Source organism: Sus scrofa, chromosome 18 (assembly GCF_000003025.6).
Source record: "Sus scrofa isolate TJ Tabasco breed Duroc chromosome 18, Sscrofa11.1, whole genome shotgun sequence".
Taxonomy (NCBI): domain Eukaryota; kingdom Metazoa; phylum Chordata; class Mammalia; order Artiodactyla; family Suidae; genus Sus; species Sus scrofa.
This window is the reverse complement of record NC_010460.4, coordinates 5,788,791-5,815,835: the sequence shown is the minus strand read 5'-3', so window position 1 is coordinate 5,815,835 and position 27,045 is coordinate 5,788,791. Positions and strand designations below refer to the sequence as shown.

Here is a 27,045-nt window from a genome sequence, read left to right as displayed (position 1 = left end):
TCGAAATCATGCAAGTCCAGCCGTAGGTACCAGCAAGGACAGCGTCATCCCTTGGAGGGCTGATGCTATCTATGCCCAGCAAGCACACTCAGGCAAGCAGGAGAAGGGAGTCTTACCTTTTGATTGATGTAACAGAATACACGAGGATATAACCGTTAATATCTATGGAGTATGTCTGAGGGAAGATGGAATATTCATCCTGCGGAAGAAACACGATCACATGTGAGCAGAGTGTTCACAGAGCATAACCAGTACCCTTTGCCCCAAGTTTCTCACATGTCACCTCATCAGAGAACTCAAAGCAAACAAAAAGTAGATTAATACCTTCTTTAGAAACACAGCCCATACACCCAAGATTGATTAAAGACTGGTGTGGGGGCAATCGCAGGCTTTAAGCCAGTACAGAGAGTGACTCTGGCTAGTCTCAGACTCCGGAGGGAAGGCTACTGTCCGTAGTAGCTCCTGGAGGGACGGAGGGATGACAAGACCACAGGCTCCGTGGTCTTGGACCAAGGGAAAAGCACCATCACATCTCTTACAGGCGACAGTCCAGTGTCTCTTAGCCCTCACAGGAGATGCACGAGTGCTCCGGGTTTGGTCCATCAATCTGTATTTCCTGCACTGAGCCATGAGGGCCTAGCCCCAGTCACTGTTGGGTTGCCACGAGCATTTGAAGAGGAGGAGAGAAGAGAAACAAGACACTAGACTCAGGCAGTAGACTCAGGCTTCTTAGGATCAAACCAACTATTTATTGAGCAACTTTAGGGATTAAAAAGAAAGGTATCTATGATGCAACAGCATATGAGTACCAGTTTTATACAGCTTTATGAAAAACCCCGCTGCTTTAGATACAGAATTATTACAGCATATAGAAATTTCTAATGTCAACTCAGTATTCAAGAGTGCCCCTGTGTGGTACACACATTTCACCCTCAGCTGAAACATAACTGTTAACATACCACACATCCCAAGTGCTATTAGAGAAAAATTACGGCAAAGCCACCACCATCATGTAACCGTCCCTGTTAACTCTGCAATTCCAGTATGGTTATGCTGACTCGGAATCGCTGCCCTAAGTATCTTACAAAAAAAAAAAAAAAAAAAAAAAAAATCAAAGAAAAGCTTTTACTATCAGCTTTGCTATTATACATTATTAACGAGATGACAGCATTTCAACATCACAGATCTTACTACACATGCAAACTAAAACTTTTGGTTTCAGTACTAGTACAACTTTCATTAAGCTGAATTCATTTAAGTGTTGATGATGAAAAACAAAGCCTTAACAGAATGACATATTTTCACCCAGATTAAATAACAAAATTCCAGGAGTTCCAGTCGTGGCTCAGTGGTTAACAAATCCGACTAGGAACCATGAGGTTACGGGTTCGATCCCTGGCCTCACTCAGTGGGTTAAGGATCCGGTGTTGCCGTGAGTTGTGGTGTAGGCTGCAGATGCGGCTCGAATCTGGCGTTGCCATGGCGTAGGCTGGCAGCTCCAGCTCTGATTGGACCCCCGGCCTGGGAACTTCCATATGCTGCAGGTGCAGCCCTAAACAAAACAAAACAAAACAAAACAAAAAAGAGGCACAGTGTAAAATACAACTAGTTAGAAAGTAAAATGGAGGAAAAAGACCCTCAACTGTAACAACAACCAAAAGAACAAAACTCCTAGGAATAAACCTAAGAAAATAAAAGTAGATGATCCATCTGAAGATAATCTTAAAATACGCCCAAGAAAGAAAAGACTTAAATCAGCGGACGAGTGTCCTGCACGCAGTTTCCAGCAAGAATACGCAGAGTCATAGGGGGTATCCATTAATTAATCCTAAATCAATACACACATATAATATAATCCTGATAAAAAGTATGCTTTCTGAGAAAAAAACAGCAATTGCAGAGGCAGGTGGGTGGAAACCACAAACCTATGGTAATGAAAATAGAGCAGCACTGGCTCATGATGGAGCAGACTGGGAAACGGATACGGCCATCAGGCATATGATGATACTGACATTTCAAATCAGTAAGGATAAAAAGTAACCCTCAGCAAAGTGTAGAGGGAACAAATGCAGAGCCATCGGGGCTAAGTGGATAAGCCAGATCTCCAGCTCACACCTTAGCAAAAACGTACTGCAGAGGAATCAAAGAGTTGAAGATGAAAGTTGGAACTAGGTACACAGTAGATGAAAGATTTTTAAAAAGCTAGTATCGGTTAAAAAAGAGAAATAAATTCAACAATATGAAAATGAAGAAAGTACTTCGTGGCTGAAAATCTTCCAAACAAAAACCATGAACAAAAGACAGACTGAAAATAAAACAAAAACTTGTGGCTCCGATCACATACAAAATGCTAATTCTCTTCGCATATTAAAGGGTCTTTTTCTTTTTCATTTAAAAAACATTTTATTTAAAGGGTCTTTCAAATCAACAAACAAAGACCATCCTCCTAACAGACAGGGTGGAGTCCAGGAACAGAGAGAAAAGTCACAGAAAAGAAACTCTGTCCTCAAACATAGGAAAATGTGGTCAGCTTCCTTTGCAAGAAGAAAATACTTATTAAATGACACTGAGATACTATTTTTCACCCAGCAGACCTGCATGTACCAGAAAACCTGGTACCACACTGTGCGGGTCAGGGAGTCGGGAAGCAGGCACTCCTGTTCACTGCTGCCAAGAATGTGGCCCTATGATCCAGGAATCCCACACCCAGGAAGCCTTCCTCCCTACACCCATCTGTCTCAGGTGACACCAGATACGGACTGCACTCTGCACTGCTGGTGGTGACAGGACAGGAAATGACCTGACTGCTGATCAACAGGCAAATTACAATGTATCCAAACAGGGCTATTAAGCAGCCACGGGGAGAAAAGGTCTAGGTACCCATGGAGCTGGAGAGACCTGTTAACTTAAAACTGCATCTACATGTTCATATATAAACTAGCTTGGAAGTGTTTATTAGAAACTGAAAACGGCTTACTGTTGGTGGAGTGGCGCTAGAAGAGCTAGAGTGGGAAAGATCCAATTTTTTTTTACTATTTACCTTTTTGCGTTATTTGTATTTCTCTAACCTGTATTTCCTTCCTCCCTCCCTTCCTTCATCTTTTTAGGGTTGCACCCACGGCATATGGAAGTGCCTAGGCTATGGGCTGAGCTGGAGCTACAGCCGCTGGCCTACACCACAGCCACAGCCACACCAGATCTGAGCTGCATCTGTGACCTACACCACAGCTCTCGGCAACACTGGATCCTTATCCCACTGAGCGAGGCCAGGGATCGAACCTGTGTCCTCATGGTTACTAGCTGGGTTCATTACCACTGAACCGTGATGGGAATTCCTATTATTTTTCTTTAAACATGAAAAAAACAGAAACAAAAAACCCCACTTGTTTTTTAAAGATGGAATTTGACATTACAAAATCGACTGTCTCTGACTCACGTATTATTGAATTTATTTCAATTAGGCCAAAACGAACTATTTCCCTCGAACTAAAAATAGTCAACTTGTATTCAACTATGTCCACGATCATCCCTAGCTGGGCAATTAAACCAGCTTTATAACACAAGCTATTAAATAAACAACTTGCTACCACATATTGTTATATAGCAACGTATCACACGCAGTTCTGCTCCTCGAATGTGTAAGCTAGAGAACACACTGAGCACAGCCCACTTCCAGTGAAACTGCCAATCACCTCCCTCACCACCGGCGGTCCCAGCCCCAGCCCTGGCCCAGCCCATATGAAACCAATTTAAAAACAGTTCTTGGAGCAGTAAATGTGTCCTCTCAGCCTCTTTCTCCAGAGTGAGGGCAGGACCCAGGATGAGGCAAGGCCCCTGGGGCATCACGCTGAACGGTAGAGACCTAAGCATAACCTTTCCCTTACTGTGAACACAGCCTTTAGGAACTATTATGCAATGAGAACAATTATTCAAGGTAGTTAAGTTCGAACATATTTTGTGCAAAAATTCTCTTAAGTATTCTCCTTTTTCCTCTTCCTTTTTGGGGCTGCACCTGTAGCACACGGAAGTTCCCAGGCCAGGGGCTGAATCAAAGCTACACCACCACAAGATCCAAGCCACATCTGGGACCTACACCACAGCTCATGGCAATGCCGGATCCTTAACCCCCCCTTCCCGAGTCAGGCCAGGGGTTGAACCCGCATCCTCATGGATACTAGTCAGGTTCTTACCAGCTGAGCCACAGTGGGAACTGCTCTCTAAGCATTCTTATCCGGTGGTTCCAAAACCCAAGGGAGCCGGACAGCAGAGCCAGGACCTAACCTATGCTCGTGCCTACCTCCCACGGATCACTCGCTCCGAGAGCTCCCACCCAGGGAGGGGGTGGGTGGGTCATTCCTCGTGTTACTCTATCATTCAAACGCTTACAGCTGGGTGATGTCCACGTGCACATTTATGCTTCAGAGCAAAGCAGACCCTCAGAGGAGCACGCCTTCTATTTGGATAAGGAGGTCAACAGAAAGAATTTTCTCTCCAGAGAAATGTTTCCAGGAATAGTCTCCGAGCGCGAGGGACTCCCGCACGGCTCCCACTCAAGCTGTGGACATCGATGAGCTTCGGGGCTCAGCCCCGGCTCCAGCCGCAGGGCATCAAAGAGGAGCAAATTCTCTCCAAGCTCATAAACCTCCTCGAAAGCACGTCACAATCATCACCATTCTACAGATGAAAACTTCTTGAGGCACAGAAAAGTTCATGAACTTTCTCAAGCTCCCTGAGTTAGTATGAAAAGCTAGGATTCAAATGCAGGCCGTGTGACTGCAGAGCCTACACTCCGAACAGCCACAAAATACTGGTTCTTCTTCTGCCCTATTGCACAATCTATTTCTACAGCTAAGTGAAAATTAAAAACCAAGATATAAAAGCAAACTGCAGTCTTGATCACGTCAGAGGCCGTATTTCTTCATCCAGGACACGCGCAGGTCACACCTGTTGTTGCAGCATAATTATTACCAGTGTCCCCCTTCCTCTCAGAAGCGTCTTGTTTGAGGTAATAATTACACTCGCGCCTGAACTATGAAAAGTGCCGACACTAAGAATCCAGAACGAGGTTCTACCCAAGATGAGCCTCTAAGATCAGCTGCTTCGTCTGTGTCGCTGGTCACGAATGGAGACTTCTGCTGTTTCCCTTGTTCCTACAGGCTCCCATTCTGTCGGTGGATGGCTACCCCAGAGAGCAAAACCCCGGGACGGCTGTGCTCTAAGAAAACCACCATGAGGCCTGAGGTCAAAGTCCAGCATGACCACTGCAGACGAGAGTGTGTGCGGTGAGTTGAGCTACATGGCACAGGTCCGTGGCACACACATTTGATTTTTGAAGCTTCTAGAATTGGAAACTCCAGGGTTCCTCCAGGCCTGAAACAACTCAGTACAGCTCTTTTTTGCTTCACTAGGGGGCTTATACGTTCCTCTATGTTCACTTCCAAACACAAAGCAGAGGGAGTTCATTCCAAACCCGTAGGACAGGTCCATCTTTCTAGGTCTATTCCAGTTTCCTCAGGTTCCAGAAACGCCTCCACTCAACCTGGCAGACCAGATGACGCGACACTCACCCTCCTGCTAGCCTGGTTCCTGGTCGGAATGTAAGACGCACAGGGAGGAGGTAGAAACTGTCATCCCAGCTTCTTTACACGCCCCACCTCTGGGGAACAGCAATCAATTCAGCCTAAACAAAATGGCTTCTAGAAAAAGCGGGACTGGGTGACATGGTAACGGGGAAAATGAACCGCCAAAGGGTTTTCTTTGCTCCCTCAAGTTCTCTTCATGTCCTTCACCCTCTGCTTCCAGTCATCTGCTCTGGCGATCCATTCCCCACCTCACTGTCACATGAACCCACGTATATCTTTTTTTTTTTTTTTTTTTTTGGTTCCTTACCTTTGGCAATTACCCACTGTCTAGCAAATCAAACTGACACTCCTTCATCTAGTAATTATTTAATACATCCATACGACCAGCTTGTTTAAAGGCAAGAAAAGCACTAATGTGACTCACTGATATGGAATTACCATTTAGAAAACCAGAAAACCACTACACTGTAACAAACATAAACCTTTGCAATGTTATGATGAATAGGTTTAAAACAATTCTCAAGCAGAAAAACAAGTTATTTCAAGAACTTCCATAAATATCTTAGAAAAGACAAAGTAGCCTGATAATATCCACACATGCATAAGCCACAGGGGTTTTCCTGGTCCTGTGTTTAAGCATCAGTGGCAGAGCCAGGACATCAGATACAGGACGCCCTAAATGGGATTCTTTTTTTTTTTTTTTTTTTGTGGGGGCCCATGGCATAAGGAAGTTCCTGGGCCAGGAGTCAAACCCACACCACAATGGTGACCTGAGCTGCTGCAGTGACAACGCCTGATCCTTAACCCACTGTGCCACCTGAGAACTCCTGGGGTTCTGACATCCTTACCTGCCCAGCTGTGTCTACAAGTTGAAGATGATATTCTTGTCCATTTACTGTGATCAATTTTGTGAAAGCTACAGTGAAAAAGGAATGAAAACATTGTTAGCTTAAAAAACTTTAGATCACTTAAAGCTCTAACAATGAGAACCAATTAAGCGGAGACCTTAATAAGCTCATAAAAAGGTCCCTCAAAACAAAGAATAAGAGTTTCTGGATCTTCCCCCCTGCTTCCGTCATCATCATCATCATCATTTTCCCCTGGCTAGAGATCAGATCCGAGCTGCAGTTATGACTTAAGTCACAGCTGCAGCAATGCCTGATCCTTAATCCACTGTGCCATGCTGGGGATTGAACCTGCGCCCCAGAGCCCCAGAGATACCCCAACCCCGTTGCGTCACAGCGGGAACTCCCCTGCTTCCATTACCTAAGAAACAGTGACTGACAGAACCAATGTCAGGTAAGTCCTGAACCTTTTTCAAAGAAAGTGAAACGAGGCAACCATCTATACCTTACAAAAGTAACGCGAATGCTCTATTTGTGGGCAGTCTTTCCTTTTGTGAAAAAGTGAATTACATAAAGTCTAAGGTCTAGAATGAACCAAGAGCACACAACTTTTCATTAATTTATAGCAAGTCTGGCGTCAGAGCACAAAGAGCTAATATTAACTGAAGTGCTACGAACTTTCAGTACATACAGAATTTAACACTTTTATTGAGAGAGAAAACTGCAACAGTACAGATGTTCTGTGTGAAGCCTTCATCCCCACTTAGCTTTAGGATGCAAGCAACCTGTCACAACTTATTCAAGGCGGAAAACTCAGACTCAAATCACTTCTGGAATATCCAGAATTCTAAAGAGACAGACTTCAAACAAATACAGATGAAAGAATGATTAAGAGTAACAGGATATTAAAAAGTAACCATCTGGAACCCTGATAACTACATGGAACCGATTTTTCCACAAACCCCGTCCCAGCCATCTTGACTCACAAGGAGTCTTCCCAGCTGACCACTGGGCTTGACCGGCTCCAGGCAACAGGATCGAGCCCTTGCACTGCTGAGAGGGGGCCCACTGAGTGCCACAGCCAGGAGAGAAAGCAGAAAGAGACAAGTGAAAATCATGAGAAAGCCATGATGAGCAGCAAGAGGCACTCTTACCTGAGCAACGGTTTTCACCAGGAGAGAAAGGACGGCTGAAGGAGAGGCAGTCACCAGAGACCACACCTTGCTGCTGCAAGCACGGTGAGTGAAAACCCCAGACCAGCTCACTCAGGTCAACCGCTACCTGTACATCCTCCTCCTGTCCTTTCTGGAAATTGTCACTGAAGGGACTAGTCAAACTAGACAAAAACCCAATCAGAATAGACCAAGACAGGGAGCACCCTATATAACCGGCTTCATCATTCCTAAGGAAGACTTCTACTGTATCCCCCCGACACTGTAACAGCCCCGAACGTGGGGTGCATCGCCTGCTGACTGTGCTTTTGGTTCCCGTGGGCAAAGGGCAAGGGGGCAGCCGTGGTTCTGGCGTGAAAACCTGCCCCCTGACGCCTCGGTCAGGGAACATCCAAAAGTGGATCTTAGACTCAAAATGACCTAAGAAACGCTGGGGAATGATGAAGCCGTTATGAAGTACAATGTAATTATTATGGAGTGTTGTTAAAACAGAACACTCATTCACTCCAGAACTATTTCTTGAGGGCCTCTCATCACTGTTCTAGGCGCTGCAGTCTCGGACCTCAGTGCGCTGACATCCCCATAAAGGAAGGCAGACACAGACGGACAGAGTCAGGTAGCTTCTCTATGAGAAGCATCAGGCAGAGGCTTAACAGCAAATGAAAAGCTCAGCAAGGAAAAAAGTAAGAAAGTCGCGGCAGCTCAGACCGACTGGTGGGTAGTAGGTATCTAAACCAGGGAAGGGGCAGAAGGCCTTAGAGAACAGGGGGAGGACTGCGGACTTTCATTCAGAGTACGATGGGAAAGCTACGGCTTTTGAGCAGGGGAGTAACCTGATCTGATTTATATTTTAAAAACCTCACTCTGGCTAAGCTGTGAATAACAGAAATGGACCAGACGGATGAGAAACACTGATGGGAGCCCACACACAACCGAGCGGCCCCAGAAACAACTGACCATCTACAGATGACGGGGGCCCGGGCGAGAGGGGCGGGGGGAGGCGTGAGAACGGTGCATTCTGGACGTGTTTCAAAGGTAGGACCAAGAGGATTTTCTGATTGGCTGGGAGGAGGTGTGCGAGAACGGAGGCCAGGAGGGCTCCCAAGCTTCTGGCCTGAGTGACTGGCTGAACAAGTGACCACCGATGGATACAGGGAGGGCCTGGAGGGGGAGCACAGGGAGGCCAGGGCCAGGGGCCAGGGGCCAGGCTTAGGACTGTCCAGGTGGAAAGCCTGTTCAGTACCTGAGGGGAAAGGAGGGCAGCTAAAGAAAAAAGCCCAGGGATCAGGGGAGAGGCGAGGCTGGGGCCGTGGTGAGACAAGCCAGCTCCCGCAGGAGGGCAGCGCGCCAGGGCCCGGGCAGAGGCCAAGGGGCAGCCCAGGGGTGCCGAGATGCCAGGGCACGCAGAAGGAGAAGACTCTGCCAAGGAGGCTGGGAGGGACTGGCCAGTGAGGTGAGAGTAAAAAGGGGAAGGACATAAAAGAAGAAAGATATTCATAAACATCTCGGTATTTCCTCGCACACAAAAAGGATGTCAACCCTCCCACACGGAGCAGAGCGACGAAACGGAAGACCTTCCATCTGCGGCGGGAAGGCCGCCTCGGCTGGTCCCCACGGGCGGAGGGAAGCGCGAGGCGAGCTCTGTCTGTCAGCCCCACAGCCGGACGGACGGACGGACGGACGGAGTCTCCTGCGGCCTCCCCACCTCCTGCGGAAAGGGAAGGCTGGCCCTCTCCTGACAGCGCTTCCCTTCAACTTGCCCTCCCCTTCCCAGCCGCTGGAGAAATGAATCCAATTTCCAAGCTAAAACCCTGACACTGCCGTAAGCAGAGTAACAGCCACTTACTAAGAAAGCCGAATAAGCCAGATAGTGAGCGATTTCTAAAACCGGGTATTCACAAAATAAGATGTGTGTTACTAAAGTGTATTGAGAACTCCTAATTCATATCCTCCCGAGACGTCTACCCACCATGCAATGTAGCCAAACTCCCACTGAGAATTTCCCAACTTTTTTTTTGGCCTTTTTAGGACCATACTGGAGGCATATGGAAGTTCCCAGGCTAGGGATCTAATGGGAGCTACAGCCACCTGCCTACACCACAGCCACAGCAACGCGGGATCAGAGCCTCACCTGCGACCTACACCAGAGCTCCTGGCAATGCTGGATCCTTAGCCCACTGTGCCAGGCCAGGGCTGGAACCCAAAACCTCATGGCTCCTAGCCGGATTCACTTCTGCTGCGCCACAACAGGAACTCCAAGAAGTACCCAACTTTCTGAGAGGAACTTTATTAATTCATCAACAGTGCTACCTTGAGATGGCAGAAACTGTAAATTGCTGCTATTCCTTCTTTAAATTACAAACTACCGCTAGTTAAATTTCATCCTATCAATTTAGTGTGCATTGAGTTGTTACAGTAACGCTACAGTATATAAGAAGGCACATTTGCATAAGCAGTATTTGGTCTAGAAATTTCCCCAAACTAGGAAGCATTATCATGGTTTTACTGATACTACCTGTGGCATATGGAGGTTCCCAGGCTAGAGGTTGAATTGGAGCTATAGCTGCTGGCCTACGCCACAGTCACAGCAACACGTGATCCCAGCATCCGCGACCTACACTGCAGCTCAGTGGCAAGACCGGATCCTTAACCCACTGAGCAGGGCCAGAGATTGAACCTGCAACCTCATGGATCCTAGTTGGATCATGAGCCATGAGGGGAACTCCACTGAGTTACCACTGAGCCATGAGGGGAACTCCTATTTTTCTATTTTAAAAGACGACATAGTCCTAGAAATTTTGCAGTGATACTTTATAGAGATGTATTATCTCTGAATGTTTGCTAGGAACCTTTCCTATATCATAAAGTTAAGTGTAAAATAATAAGATTCCCAGATTTAGAGTCCTGTTTTTGTTTTTTTGTTAAACCAAAAAACCACCTGACCATTTGTTGCTAGAAACAAGTTTACGGTAACCACTGCTGTTCTGACTCCCTGTTGTTGCAGCACAATGGTTTTCCAGTAAACTGTGGGAGAAAGGGTGGAGGAGGGGTTTCTGCCCTGCGTTAGCCAGTCGGAAGCACGGTGAGCAGACATCTGTATATACCCAGAACTTTTAAGGGATTCACTTACTCTGACACTCATCTCTGCTCCCGCCTAAAGAGTCAACAAATGCTGTGAATTCATGACTATTGATCACGCAGTATTAGATAGGAAAATATTAAACACTCATGTTTAATGACCCTGCTGACAGACTTCAAAGCAGGGTCATATCATTCTGTTTTTGAGATAACATCCAGGTAAGAAAGTTGTACTTTGATTGGGCCCATTACTTACATATAAAGAAAATGTATATCAAACACCATGACTTTCCTTCCAACTCCATTTTATGTGGCACAAAGATACACAATTATAAAAACCACTTGTACGGGCAGAGTGTACCACAAAAACTATCTTCTACTGTTCTCTGAAGAAAATTCCCAAATGAGCCTTCTATCTTGAAGGACACAAAATCTGAAATTGCTACGCACAGCAAACATTAAGGTCAAAATCTCAGCTTTCTTATGTTCTTAGTCCACGAGCAAGACAGACACGCTTGTTCACGCAGCCCTCAAATTAACCTCTCCTCACACCAGCGTACTACTCCGTGCCGGCCGAACACATCAACACGGGATGCACGAGGAGGAGGACTCCAGATACCGTCAGGGGTTACTTTCAAACACAGGTCTCCCCAGTTAGTTTAACAGCCAAGCGCTTTCCTCTCCTCCACCAGCGCCCTGGGACACGAAGGACAGCTGAATCTTTGAAGCCAGAGGCTGGCAAATTCTTCTGAAAATGGCCAGAGAGTAACTCTCTCAGGCTTTGTGGGCCACAAGGTCTCTGGGGCAACTACTCAAGAGCTGTGCTAGGGCAGAGCGGAGACAGCCACAGGCAATGCAGTGGACGTGGACGAGGGGGGCTGTGTTCTGATAAACTCTGCGGATGCTGAAGTCTGAATTTCACAGAACACGCTTGTGTCACAAACATTTTTCTTCTTCTGACTCATTCAAATATTAAAAAACATAAAAGCCCAGAGTTCCCGCTGTGGCACAACAGGATTGGAGGGCTGGGGCGCAGGTTCAATCCCTGGCCGGCACAGTGGGTTAAAGGATCCAGCTCTGTCACAGCAGCTCTGTAGGTCGCGACTGTGGCTCAGATCTGATCCCTGGCCTGGGGACTTCATATGCCATGGGGTGGCCAAAAAAGACAACAAACAAAAAACCATGAAAACCATTCTTTGCTTTCGGGCCCATACAAAAAGGCAGGGGGACCTTTTTAACCTGTGGGCTGTCGTTTGTCTACCTCATGTCGTAAGCCTCATGTTAAGTCTCTCTTTCACAAGCTTTGGCCAAGTCAAATCTATGAACTTAGCTGATAAAGTTCATGAACCTGCTGTCAGGTCGGCTTCATGTCCAATATGCCAACCAGGTTTCGACGAATCCCACATTTAACTCTGCATGCTCTGGTCATTAACTCCTAGCTAAGTCCTGGTGTCAAGAACATAAGGGGACTGGCTCCAGAGCCTGCCTAGGGTTCCAAGGCCGCCTCAAACAAGACCAGCTTCCCCGGATGGACACAGCTCACATTCTCTGCCACCATCGCTACCATTAAGACTCGTGTCCTAGTTTTCCACATCCTTCAGGAAGACTCTGGAGAGGATGAAGGCTGAAGCTGCTGCTGGTCTCTGGTGCTTGTTTCCGCACATGGCCTGAAATGCCAACAGGCTTTGGAGCCCACTTTTTTCCTACCCCAGAATAGCTCATCTCACCACAGTCCTCTCTGGGTCTGCAGGGGAGGGGGGCTGGGGGAGGACTAGCGCTTCTAGAAGAGTAAGGTGCAAGCATCTGGTGTGTGTTTACATCCTCTCAAGCCTGGAATCCCTGAAGAGGCTCTTGTGGAGAAGGAAAAGAAGACGTAGAGTTCCCTTGTGGTGCAGCAGGTTAAGAACCCAGTGTTTTCACTGCAGTGACTCAGATTCGATCCCCGGCCTAGGAACTTTCACATGCCTTGGGAGCAGCAGCCTCCCCACCCCACCCCCAAACTGCTCTATTTGTTTTCTTAAAGCAGCATTGAGAATGTAAGGTTCCAGTGAATAACAATTTCTAGCGGGGGAGATCAGGACGCTGAATAAAATTCGTTCAGTATAAAGCAGGTAAAGGGTGCGGAAGATTTCTTTGGGCCCCAGTTGGAAGTCGACAGGTTGAACCGAACATCCCCTGCGATGAGAGCCTCCAGAACACAAAGAGACTGTTTATAGGCAAAAAGCAGGCTTCTCAGTTTTATAAATTCTTGAAAACAATACCTACTGTTTTCTATAGTTGGATCGTAGGAGTCAACAAATTGGCCTTCGACAAACTGAATCGTCAGCGAGGATTTCCCTGCAAAGAGAGCAATGGTCAGTACATACCGGCATATTCAGGTAAATCTGAATTCTACTTTTTTACCAAAAAATACTCTAGAAGGAGATAAATTCATTACTTTGCTTTACACTGCAGGAATTTAACCCATTAAGCTATTGTGACAGAAACACTCCTCTGACGCTGACCAATAAGCACATCACATACTCTGTTAAAAGTAAACAAAACGCTTGCAGTTCCTGCTGTGGTGCAGCAGAAACGAATCCGTCTAGGAACCATGAGGTTTCGGGTTCGATCCCTGGCCTTGCTCAGTGGGTTAGGGATCCGGCGTGGCCGTGAGCTGTGTGTAGGTCGCAGCTACAGCTCTGATTAGACCCCTAGCCCGGGAACCTCCATATGCCGAAGGTGTGGCCCTAAAAAGACCCCCCCCCCAAAAGTAAACAAACCCTTAAGTAAGGTGTAGGCTAAGTTCATCTCCTCTGGTGTCCTTGGAATCTGGCTATGGATTTTGAGCTCGAAATTAATAAAGCACGACTGGCTTCTCTGGGCTCTTTCATTTACAGCTGTTACAAGTGTTACCAAATACAGCTTTTAAAAGGGATAATCTGAAAATATGTGATAAAAACCTATTTTAAAAATTTCTTGAGAGTAGAAATCCTCTCTCAATCATTGAGTATCAAAGGCCTCAAAAGGTTTGGCACAGAGAAGACAATAAAAAAGCGCTCTGACTTCACAAAGTCACCAGAAATAATTGAGCCTGTTTGTTAACAAACAAGAACCAGAGCCCTAAGTTCTCATCACACTACCATCAGCTAAATTTCTCCTGGAGGACTTCGGAGCAGGGTACCCGGTGAGGCAACAGTGCATCAAACACAGTCACATTACAACCGCCCCTCCGTGTCCCGGGCACACGGTGGTTCCAGGACTCCCCTCAGACCCCCAAAATCGGAGGATACTCAAGTCCCTTACACAAAATGGCGCAGTATTTGCATATCATCCATCACATACTGCCACATACTTTTAAATCATCTCTAGATTACTCATGATACTTGATAATACAATGGTAATGCTATGTAGATAGCTGCCAACACGCAACAAATTCAAGTCTTGCTTTTTGGAATTTTCTGGAATGCCCCACCCCCAATATTTTCCATCCAAGGTTGGTTGAACCCCTGGATACAGAACCTGTGAATATGGAGGGCAGACCGATTTTACTGCCAGGAAGGAGGAAGTGGTCCCTCCTCAGTTCCACCCCAACCCCTCGCTCGCGCATCCTCAGAGCGTTGGTAAATACACACTTGCTATGCCTCACTGAACTCCCATCTCAAAGGACGTGCGGAGGGCTGAGGTATGACGTCCCCCACCCTGGGGGGGGGGTGTGTGGCATCCTCCTCCAGACCATGGCGAGGTGTCTCCACACCAAAGCCAGTGCCCAGACACTCAGAAGTTAATTATAAGCGAGCTTAACAGCAGGGGCTGCTGGAGACAAGCAGAAACCCCCCAAGGTGGCAGGCCTACTCACTCCTCATGAGCAGCTACTAATACTAAGCACAGTGCAAAGTGTCTCCAGAATTACTAAAAACTGAAGCACTCTCTACAAAGCCATCTACAAGAGCTTTTGAAAATTAAATGTCATTTCCATGTAAAGTTCTCACTGCCATCAGAATAAATCCTCAGCACCTAGCCACGCCCACAATACCAGGCTCTCGGGCCTGGGCCCCGGACCCCCCCTTCCCTAACCTCCTCTGCTGCCACTCCCTTTTCCCCCACCTGCCCAGGGTCCAGTCACATCCTTTGGGCCCTGCCAAGCCAAGCATGCGGCTGCCTTCGGGCCTTTGTCCTGGTGGTGCCCCCAGATCCCTGAATGCACAGACTCACTTTCTCCATCATTCTGGTCTGAGCTCCATGTCCCTTCTTCAGAGAGGCCTCCTGGAAGATCACCCTGCCTCGGGGGTGCCCGTTCCTACCAGTCACTCTCACAGCCACCTTGCCTCTTGTTAGTGCCTCAAGTTACCTAAAATGATCTGTTCACTAATTAGCCGACCAAGCCCAGCCCAGTGCCTGGCACATCGCAGACACTAGGGCTCAGGCCTCCAGAGGGCACTCCACACACTCAGGTGCTGCAGGAGATCTCAGCTCCAAACACATGACTAGGAAACACGTATCTAGTCTGTGCTGGTGTCTAAGCACGGGCCTGCCTGTGACACAGGGATGCACGGTGGCCCAGGAACTCCGCACACTTCAAACAGACTGTGTTCCAAAGAAACCTTGTTATATAAGCTAATCCATACAGAAGCATTTAGCTCAAAGTATAACAAAACTATTTTATGTAATGAAAGCAGCAAGGAAAAAACCCCTCTTTAATAAGTAAGCAACTGAAAAATTTCAGAAAGAAAGTTCTTTAGAGCTTTTGAAGTATTAAAAACATAATTAACAATGATTTTTATAACTTTTTAAAGGTAGAACTGGGTTAAAAATAGTGAACAAGGAGTACCCGTTGTGGCGCAGAGGAAACGAACCCGATTAGCATCCATGAGGATTCGAGTTTGACCCCTGGCCTCGCTCAGTTGGTTAAGGATGTGGTGTCGCCAAGAGCTGCGGTGTAGGTCGCAGAAGTGGCTTGGATCCCTCGTTGCTGTGGCTGTGGTGTAAGCCGACAGCTGTAGCTCTGATTTGACCCCAGCCTGGGAATTTCCATATGCCACAGATGTGACCTTTAAAAAAGGGAGTTCCTGTTGTGGCTCAGCAGGTTAAGACTAGTATCCCTGAGGATGTAGGCTCTATCCCTGGCCTTTCTCAGTGGGTTCTGAGAAGGATCCTGCATTGCCACAAGCTGTGGTGCAGGTTGCAGGTGCGGCTTGGATCCAGGGTGGCTGTGGTGTAGGTGGGCAGCTGCAGCTCCAATTTGACCCCTAGCCTGGGAACTTGCATATGCTGCAGGTGAGGTCCTAAAATAAAATAAAATAAAATCGTTTCAGAAAAAATAAATGATTTATGTCTCTCTGAGTTGACAAACACATCTGGGCATGTGCTGCTTTTCCATTTATTTCAGATCCTTCCTGTATTGTTATAACAGTTCTCCAAAGAGTTAATCTGGAGTTGAGAGTCTCTTCTGATTGTACCAATTAATGCAACTTCTGAGAGCAGGATCATTGTTGAAATGTCTTCACGAAATTATTAGTGTTTCAGAATCTGGGTTTGGTAAGGACAAAACCCAAAGGATGAAGTTCTGAGGGGAAAAGTTTTCAGGTGATCAAGGGCTGCTTTCCAGGGGGAGGGTGATGAGGGGGTCCTTAAAGCCAGAAATTACTCTAACCGGACTGAGACCACTGGGAACAGTGGCGGTTATTTACTGAGAATAATTATCATGTGGCGCTGACTTGTCAAGATGTCAACGTTTCCTTATAATTCTTTTTAATGGAAACAGTAGAAAACAGCTGCGTCCAGTCTGCAGATGTCGCTTCCTGGCCCTTCTTAATTCAAATAATTAATGATCTCCCCTCAGGGGAGCGTCCAAGGATGAGAGACCCAAGGGAGACCCAGCTTTTCTCAGTCTCTCTTCTGCTAATGAATAATCCCTTTTCTGAGGCCCAGTCTGACTGAGAAATCCAGCTTGCTCCCTACGGACCTGGAGTTTTAAATCTGGTGTCCCAGTTACTCCTGAAGTTGATAGTGTGCTTTCAACCTGCACTGTGACTTGGGTTGAACTACACTGTCTGCTTTTGCCAGAATAATTCCTTGTGTTTTCAAGTTAAATGTTCTTTTAGCCTGTCAAATAATTGATGCTCTTTAGGCTGTTGAGACTTAGCTGGTGCTGGTAGAGAGAACTAGCTAATCCAGTGTTTCCTACTCGTTTCCCTCCTCTTTGGGGGAACTTAGCATATACGTCATACCCCCTTTCGTTCACTCTTTGTCTATTTTGTTTTTTGCTTTTTAGGGTGGCACCCAAGGCATGTGGAAGTTCCCAGGCTAGGGTTTGAATCAGAGCTACAGCTGCCAGCCTGTGCCACAGCCACAGCAATGCCAGATCCGAGCCGCATCCGCCACCTACACCCACAGTTCATGGCAACACTGCATCCTTAACCCACTGAGCAAGGCTAGGGATCGAACCGGCATCCTCATGGATACCAGCCAGATTCATTTCTGCTGAGCCACGATGGGAACTCCCCACCTCAAATTCTTTTTTTTTTTTTTTTTTGTCTTTTGTTGTTGTTGTTGCTATTTCTTGGGCCGATCCCGCGGCATATGGAGGTTCCCAGGCCAGGGGGTGAATCGGAGCTGTAGCCACCGGCCTACGCCAGAGCCACAGCAACTCGGGATCCGAGCCGCATCTGCAACCTACACCACAGCTCACGGCAACGCCGGATCGTTAACCCACTGAGCAAGGGCAGGGACCGAACCCACAACCTCATGGTTCCTAGTGGGATTCGTTAACCACTGCGCCACGACGGGAACTCCCCCACCTCAAATTCTTAAGATCACCTTATGGGACTCCAACATAGAAGGTAGCTAACAGTTTTGCTTCATCACCACTATTGACCCAGCTCCCCAGCACAGCAGGAACCATCCAGAAGGCTCCACCCTGACATCTGCACCTCTTGACGACAGATGGAGAAGCAGCATGTGTTTCTCCCAGCGCCCTCACTTTCTGATTCCCACCACCTAATGCAGACCATCTCTAGGAGCCACGCTTTCAAACCAGGGGTTGCAACCCACCAGACCCTGAAGTCAGTATGCTGAGCTATGCCCAGAACTGTTTTTTTTTTTTGGCCACGCCCAAGGCATACATAAGTTCCCAGGTTCCCAGGCTAGGGGTTGAATCGGTGCTGTAGCCCCTGGCATAAACCACAGCCACATGAGATATGAGCTGTGTCTGCGACCTACACCACAGCTCGTGGCAATGCCGGATCCTTAACCCACTGAGCGAGGCCAGGGATTGAACCCCCATCCTCATGGATCCTAGTTGGGTTCGTTACTGCTGATCCACAACGGTGACTCCCTAACCAGGACTGTTTTTAAAGCAAGGGCAAAACCAGAATGGGCTGCAAATAATAAAGTTACCATGAAACTTTTCAGTTACGTAGCCGTTTATGACTGGGCCGCAGTATAAAATGTATTTCTTAATACAGGCTAAAGCCAAAACAGTGAGATACGTACTGCTCTGGTTCTCCAGAATCGCCAATCTCTACCACCACGCACCTCCCTCCCTATTTAAGCCCCAAGATAAATCACTGTGCAAGACTCTTCTATCAGAACCTGCCAATTTCCTTCCTCTGGGCTCTCTGATAAATCCTATGATCTTAATCTAATCTTTGGTCTTTGGGGAGCCTGCTGAGCTCAGCTGCAGAAAAAGTCCACAACGGTGTGAAGCGGCAACTACTCTCAGGCCGTGGCCTCTCCCTGCTCTGTCCTCTCTTTAGGAACTCTTTCTGCGGGTGTCCCTTTCCTCCTAAAGCAGTCAAGTGTGGTCCCAGCAGCACCACAGGGTAACTTCGTACAAATGCAAATTCCTGAGCCCCCCCAAACTTGCTGGATAGGAGTGTTAAGCGCCCCACTCACTGGATGCACGCTAAAGTTCAAGAACCACTCCACACAGGTGACAAGTTCAAACTTAACTGACCCTTCTAAGTCACCCATCTCCACAGGGTGTTCCCACCTCCCCCAATTCCTCCCAGCAGCTCAGATCCCAGCATTTAAAGAACACACAACGTGGGCCAGGACCTGGGATACAGCCACGATGATGAGGCGGGGCCTAACCTTAGCAGTCACCTGCTGGGACCCTGCTGTCCTCGACCACCCTGTCTTGGCTCCAGGCACGTCAGACAGTGTGACGGGAGCCCCTGGAGTGTGCGGTGCAGCCGGTCCGCCCAGCGCTCTCTCGGTCCTCACCTCGGGGCAGAGGAAGAGGTCAGCACGCCCATCCCTCCCCCAGAGGCTGCTCCAGCCCCTGCGTCCAGATCCCAGGCCCTCCCAGCCTCCCTTCCTGCGCCTGAGCTAGTTCTCAACACACCCCGCGCTCCTGTCCTGGTCCACCAGCTCCTCGGCCACTGGGTTCGCCGCGGGGCCTCTGAAACACTCGGCGTGTTTAGCAGTGCAGGGCGGCGCACAGCGACTCGTCCCCTTCTGCTCTCAGTGCCACCGCCCCCGCTGGGCGCTGCAGCTGCTGGGGCTGCGTCCCTGACACCGAGATGACTGCGCGCGACAGAAAACCACCGTCCCTTCAAGCTCTACTCCCCCAACCAAGGGACCTGTGCGTCCTGATGTAGCCGGAACATCATGCCTGACGCAAGGTCTGACAAAGCCTCTGGTCTGAGGAACCCTGAGGTTTTTAAAAAGTCAGGTAAATAGAGGCTAGAGCTAAGGAGGCAATTAAGGAAGAGAAGCAGCTCCTTCACTTACAAATGCGAGGGTGAGCAGGGGCGCCCGCAGGGGAGGGTACTGAACAGACTCTCGGCGACGTCCGGCTGCCGGTGGCGGTGGCCCGGGACAGGCTGACGGGGCCAAGGTGCACACCCTGCCAGGTCCCTGCAGCTAAAGGTGACGCTACAGGCACAGAAACCTCCATGGCTAGTTCCATCAGTGACTCCATCAGTGACGGACAGAACCGCGGGGCGCTTCACTCTGCAAACAAGGCGATGAGCTCGACACCCCGTCCCAACACTTTTTTCTCCCAGTTCTGCCTCCAAACAGCTGTATTTTTCAGTGTCAGGCTTCCTAACATTTCATTCCATTTTGAACCCCGAGTTTTCAAAGCCCTGACTATGGATGAAATCATTAATTGACTCAAATATCTATGAAGCAGCTATTAGGTTCCAGACAGGTTTCTAGGCGCTAGGACCTGTCAGCTACAAAGAGAGCCCCTTCCTTGGTGTGTAAATTCTAGTCAGGAGGGATTTAAACAAAACAAAAAAGACGTCGCAATAAAGGCAGTACACTGGAGAAAATGCATATCTATTTCTTCTAAACAAGGACTACTGACATATGGATATAACAATTACTATGATTTTTTATTTTATTTAAAAAAATTTTTGGCCGTGTCTGCGGCATGCTGAAGTTCCCCGGGCCAGGGATCGAATTTGCGCCACAGTAGTAACAATGCTGAATCCTTAACTTCTAGGCCACCAGGGAATTCCAAGCAAGATTTTTTAAACTAATGAATGAGAGAATGGACCCAAGCATCAATGATGAGCAGCTACTACTGCCACAAAAAGGAGAAATAACCAGACCTTATGGGTCTTCTGATGCAAGCACAGACCGCTATCTTGGAAGCAATCTTAAGGAGGCTGGGGAAGGAAAAAGAAAGCAAGCACTTAAATCTGACCGAACTGCTGGATTTAACTGCCAATTTACAGAAATTACAGGGGACAGATGCACGTCTTAAATACTATGGGAGGCGAAAGCAAAACCCAGATTCTGGGTAACATTTCAGGGCCCCTATGAATCAAAATTTCTAGAGGCAGGACCCATGCTTCAGTATTGTTCGAACTTCTTCAGGGATTCCAGTGTTTGGAAGTTTGAAAACCAGCGTTCTACAGCAGCGCTGCCCTAAGGTTAAAGCGGCAGCAGTTCACCCAGGGCCCCTGTTCAAGTGCAGGTTGTTAATCCTTCTCCTCGGGGGTGGGGTGGGGGAGGGGTTTTCCATTTCTACCAAGCTCCCCACCCACAGCGATTTCCAAACCAGGTTCTGAAGTTGAGGACACCGTCCTCAAACTTAGCCACATTCTGGAATCACCTAGGGAATCCCCCAAACAACTGGCTGGGCCTCACCCCCAAGTGATTCTGACTTACTTGTGCAAGGTGCAGCCAGGACACGGGGATTTTTTAAAGCGCCCCAAGTGATTCTAATGTGCCACAAGCTGGAGAACGCTGTCTTAAAGCCAAAGTCAAGGACAGAAGGAAAAAAGAAAGAGAAATGGAAGAAACTGTGTTGTTGGTCTGACTGACCACTCAGTCAACGGCTCGTCTTTCATTTATGGAATGAACACCCTTTCCTTCTTCTTCTTCTCTTTTTTTTTTTTTTGTCTTTTTGTTATTTCTTGGGCCGCTCCCGCGGCATATGGAGGTTCCCAGGCCAGGGGGTGAATCGGAGCTGTAGCCACCGGTCTACGCCAGAGCCACAGCAACTCGGGATCCGAGCCGCGTCTGTAACCTACACCAAAGCTCACGGCAACGCCGGATCGTTAACCCACTGAGCAAGGGCAGGGACCGAACCCACAACCTCATGGTTCCTAGTGGGATTCGTTAACCACTGCGCCACGATGGGAACTCCCCTTTCCTTATTCTTTAAGTCAGGAGGAGAGAAAGTATTTCCCAGCCAAAGCATCTAATTGATTACAGTACTATGACGACAGAACTGCGATATTAGTATCTTCTTCGGAGGATCACTCAAATCCCTCTTCCTTCATCTGGTAAATCTGTATTTAGAAGGAGAGGAATCCTCTCTGCTTTAAGAAACATTACTCATCACCTGACTTTACAAACGCACTCTTAACTGAAGTCTTCTCCTAACTGACTTGAATGATCCTCGTAAGATGCCAGAGCCAGAAACTCAAAGCTGTTGACCAAGCATGTGGAGGCCATATTTTTGTGTTTGGAATGGGGGTGACAAATGGGACAGGACACAGTCAGATTCCCTACCCAGAGCCAAGCAGGACCCCTATGAAAGGCTCCTGGGCTGGGGCCAGATGAAGGACAATGAACAAAGCCAAGAGAAAAGAGAAGGTAAAGCTGGGGAGAGGGCTGAGGAAGCAAGAGGAAAACAACGCAAACACCAACCTGCAATCCCAAATTCCCAACCACACAAAACCCTCTTATTACTAAGAAAAAACAGCCATCAAAATAACAGGAATAGGTAAAATTTATCTTCTAAAGGTCTGCAAAATATGCCAAGAGTTTCCGGAGATCATCCACGGCACCCTTCTCCTTTTAAAAACTTAAAATAAGGATAAGCAACGTGATCCTGCTGTACGGCACAGGGAACTCATCTAGTCACTTGCGACGGAACATGATGGAGGATAATGCGAGAAACAGTATATATGTTTATATATGAACGACTAGGTCACTTTGCTGTACAGCAGAACATTGTAAATCAACTATAAAGAAAAAATAAAAAACAAAATAAAAATAAGACAAATTAAACATGATCAGGTGAATATGAAAAACCTTTTTTCACAAACACTCTAATGTTTAGGTAACATCTTTTGAAATAAGTTCCCACTACTTCACATAAAACACATTTCAAGTGAACAATGGAGTAACTGTGGGCATCACCACAGGGCACAAAGTACTGACGATGTAATAACCATCCTTCCCCATTTCCAGGACTCCACTTATTCTAAGAAACATCATCTGTGAAGGGCAGCTTGGGGGGGGGGCAGGGCGTGACGACAGGACACCAGTAAATTAGAATCCCAGTACGTCCTGGCATTGAGGAAATAAGATGAGTAGAACCAAGACTGTGGCTTAAGCCTCATGATGTGAATCCAGGTTATGGCGTGAAGCCCAGCTGTGACTCTGGAGAAGTTCACCCCTTTGTGCCTTGGAACCCTCATGCAGTGACGACTAAATGAAATCATCAATGTGAGGCACAGCACCTGGCACCTGCCCATGGTTATTAAGCTCTAGTACAGCATTCCAAAGTCAATAAAGCTCTGCCCAAATCACGATCAACAAAATACACCTTGAGGACACACACATCACCTGATTTTATTTATTCCATAATAGAGTCGATGATAATCTGAATTCTGAAAAAGAGGTCAGTACTGTATACCTGACCGCCACCTACAAAACCCCTGCAATCTTAACAGCGAGAGGGGCACCTGTGTGAAATGCATGTACGCCCCCCTCCAGAGGACTGGAAAGGGTTGCTGCGGCTGTTTTAAAAGAACCACCAAAGAGTTTCCATTTGATCTTAAAATAAAAGCCACTGGAGACTTTCCACGCCAGAGAGGGACATGAGAGGATTAAACATTAGGAAGATCAGGATGAAATTCCGAAAAACGGACTAGAAAACGAAAAATGGGAGTTTTTACTTGCTTCAAAATAGGCTTATTACAAACCAAAAGAGGAAAAAAAAATGGAAAATTAATCTGCAAAGGAAAAAAGAAATTGAGAAAATTTTCAGAAGAAACAAGTATGTACTTGATTTTCAGACTCGCTAGGAGACTATGGAAATCCAGACAGTGTCGTACTGGCATGGAGGAGACTCACAGATTAATGGGCAAAATACAGGCTCCCCAAATAGACCTGCAACTGATTCCGGATAAAGGTGCGAAGGCAATTCAAGGGAGAAAGGACAGTCTTTTCAAGAACTGGTGCGGACATAAACAGAGGTCAAAAAAGTCAAGAGCGGAGTTCCCGTGGTGGCACAGTAGTTAATGAATCCAACTAGGAACCTGAGGTTGCGGGTTCGATCCCTGGCCTTGCTCAGTGGGTTAGGGAGCCGGTGCTGCCGTGAGCTGTGGTGTAGGTTGCAGACACGGCTCGGATCCCGCGTGGCTGTGGCGTAGGCCAGCAGCTATAGCTCGGATTCGACCCCTAGCCTGGGAACCTCCATATGCTGTGGGAGCGGCCCAAGAAATGGCAAAAAGATGGGGGGGGGGACAAGAGCGAGCCTGCCCATATCCCGAGCATGCCCCATACGCAAGTATTGGATACAAAGGGGATCACGGACCAAACTAAAACCCAAACTATGAAACTTATAGAAGACATAGGAGAAAATCTGTGTGACCTTGAGTTAAGATTTCAAAATTGCAATTCATAAAGAAAAGATATTGGCCTTTATCAAAATTAAACTAGTTGGCAAAAGATTCTTGTTAAAGGGCTGAAAAGAAGCCACAGACCTGGAGGAAATACGTGCAAAACACAGTATCTGACAAATACCATGTATGAGGATATATAACAAACTCTCAAAATTCAACAGTAAGAAAACAACCCAGGAGTTCCCGTCGTGGCGCAGTGGTTAACGAATCCGACTAGGAACCATGAGGTTGTGGGTTCGGTCCCTGCCCTTGCTCAGTGGGTTAACGATCGGCGTTGCCGTGAGCTGTGGTGTAGGTTGCAGACGCGGCTCGGATCCTGCGTTGCTGTGGCTCTGGCGTAGGCCGGTGGCTACAGCTCCGATTCGACCCCTAGCCTGGGAACCTCCATATGCCGCGGGAGTGGCCCAAGAAATAGCAACAACAGCAAAAAAGACAAAAGACAAAAAAAGAAAAGAAAAGAAAAGAAAACAACCCAGTTAAGCATATGAGCAAAAGATGTGAAGTTTAACAAAGAGAATATTCAAATAGCAAGTAAGCACATGAAATGATGCTTAACATTATTCATTAGGAAAATGCAAATAAATCACATTGCGATATGACATACCTAATTAAAAATGTCTACAATAAAAAACACGGACAATACCAGTACTGGAGAGGATGTGGAGCAACTCATCTCTCTGGTGGGAACGCAAAACACAGCACAGTCTCTTTGTCTCTCAACAGGTGACTGGATAAGCAAATCATGTTAAATCCACACAAAGGAACACTACTCAGTGATAAAAAGAAATGAACTACTGCCACACAACAACACGGATAAATCCCAATGGGATTCCATCTCTCTTACATTCTGGAAAAGATGAAACTGCAGGGACAGAAAACAGAAGCGGGGGGGGGGTAGGGCTGACTACAGAGGGGCACAAGGGCATTCTGGGGGTTGATGAAACTGCTGTTCTATGTTTTGTGGTTGTGGTTACATAACTATGCGTTTGCTAAAACTTAGCCATACACCAAAAGGGACACATTTTACTTTATGTCAATTGTACCTTAAGTTTAAAAAAGAATCTTTAGCTCATACGCAAAAATTAGCTAGAAATGGGATCAAAGACTTAAGAGCTGAAACTATTAAATGTCTGGAAGGAAACATGAGAAAATCCTTCTTATCTCCAGGTAGGCAAAGATTCCTTAAATGATAAAAAATGAATAAACCATAAGCAAACAAACAAAAAAAACCCTCTGATAGAGTGGGCTTTATCAAAATCAAAAATTTTGGCTTTAGGAGTTCCCGTCGTGGCGCAGTGGTTAACGAATCCGACTAGGAACCATGAGGTTGCGGGTTCGATCCCTGCCCTTGCTCAGTGGGTTAACGATCCGGCGTTGCCGTGAGCTGTGGTGTAGGTTGCAGACACGGCTCGGATCCCACGTTGCTGTGGCTCTGGCGTAGGCCGGTGGCTACAGCTCCGATTCAACCCTTAGCCTGGGAACCTCCATATGCCGCGGGCGCGGCCCAAGAAATAGCAACAACAACAACAACAAAAAAAAGACCAAAAAAAAAAAAAAAAAATTTTTGGCGTTAAAACCCAAGAAAATGAAAAGGAAGCCATGAACTAGGAGAAAATATTTTACATATATGAAAAAGATTATTCAGAATATATATACCTCTAAAAAGAACCCAATCACAAAGACTAAACACTTGAACAGACACTTCACAAAAGAAGATAAACCAATGACTAAGAAGTCTATGAAAAGATGCTCAGTGCCATTCGTCACTGGGATAATGTCAATTTCCATGGCCTTCCCATCGGTCCGGCTAGAAAGATTGACAATGTCAAGTATCATCGAAGAGATGTCTCATCTGTTGCTACCAGAGTATAAAATACAGGTACAAATGCTTTGGGGAAATGGTAGTTTCCCAGAAAATTACGTACTTAATGTGACCCAGCAACCCCATTCCCAGGTGCTTACCAAAAAGAAATGATTGTATGTCGACAGACACAACAAATGCTCATTACAATTTTATTCTTAGTAGTGAAATACTGGCAACAACAGGTAACTGCAGAAACCAATTACAGTACATCCATACAATGGAATACGACACAGCAGTAAAAAGAAACTACTTACACACGTGACAACCCAGATGGACCTCAAAACATGATGGATTTTTTTCCCCCCTTTTCATGGCTGCACCCATGGCATATGGAGGTTCTTAGGTCAGCAGCTGAATCCAAGCTATGCCAAAGCCATGGCAATACTAGATGCGAGCCACATCTGTGACCTATGCCACAGCTTGTGGCAATGCTGGAACCTTAGCCCACTGAGCAAGGCCAGGGATTGAACGAGCATCCCCACAGACACTACATTGTGTTCCCAACCCGCTGAGCCACAAGGGGAACTCCCGTCGTCAGATTCTTAACACACTGTGCCACAGCGGGAACCCCAAAACATTTACTGCTTTTCGCCGTGCAGAATAAGATGGTCATTATTAGCCATGCAACTGTAGGCAGCTTTCCTGGTCTCTTTCCTTGTTTGTAAAATAAGGCATGATATTTATTAAGGACTTATTACATAATCACATATCCTAGATATATTTTCATTTAATCCCACCCTAGATTCTAATAATTGTATCTAGTACATTAACCTGAAATCTAAGAAAATGATATACAATGACAACTACTTAGGCTAAATCCTCAAACTCACATGAAAAACATCAATAAATATAAAAATACACATACATACCCCACTGCAGAAAAGTAGTGACTGTTTCAGTTACGCATAACAAACACCTCAAAAGTAAGTGGCTGAAATCAACCTTTTCATGTGTTCCTGATTCTACAGTCAAGGCTGGGCTTGGCTGGCTCCTCTGCTGGCCTTAAAGTCACCCCTTGGCTGCCTTGGCCGGTGGGTGGCTGGGGGCCAGACTCAGCTGGGAGGAGTAGACCTTCTCCTTTGGCACGTGTCCTCTCCAAAGGTCCCTCCCCATGTTACACAGAAGCGGAAGCTTCTTAAGGCTGGAAGCCTGGCACTGGCCCATCATCACCTCTGCAGATCCTGCTGGTCAAGAGCGCTGCCGGGCCATGAATAAGTACCAGGAAGGTGCTGCTCTGGGAGCCACCGAGAGAGGGACACCAGTAAAACGGACCGGGTCTGCAAGCAGCAGAGAAAGACTGCAGCATCACCTGGGGTTGTGAATGGACCACAACCTGAATATATCATCATTGTTAAAAGTGCTAAAATAATGGAGTTCCCGTCGTGGCGCAGTGGTTCATGAATCTGACTAGGAACCATGAGGTTGAGG

The 27,045-nt window shown here is 46.9% G+C and overlaps 1 protein-coding gene across 1 annotated transcript in view; it reads right to left on the bottom strand.

Annotated features, from left to right (window-relative positions):
- Window positions 1–27,045, bottom strand: part of RHEB (Ras homolog enriched in brain) — a 42,401-nt gene that overhangs the window by 6,004 nt on the left and 9,352 nt on the right. Inside the window, exons 2-4 of the mRNA NM_001287846.1 lie at window positions 12,943–13,014; window positions 6,431–6,498; window positions 117–199 (exon numbers count right to left, since the gene is read on the bottom strand). Of these exons, the coding sequence (NP_001274775.1) occupies window positions 117–199; window positions 6,431–6,498; window positions 12,943–13,014 (223 nt within the window). The remainder of the gene's footprint in view (window positions 1–116; window positions 200–6,430; window positions 6,499–12,942; window positions 13,015–27,045) is intronic.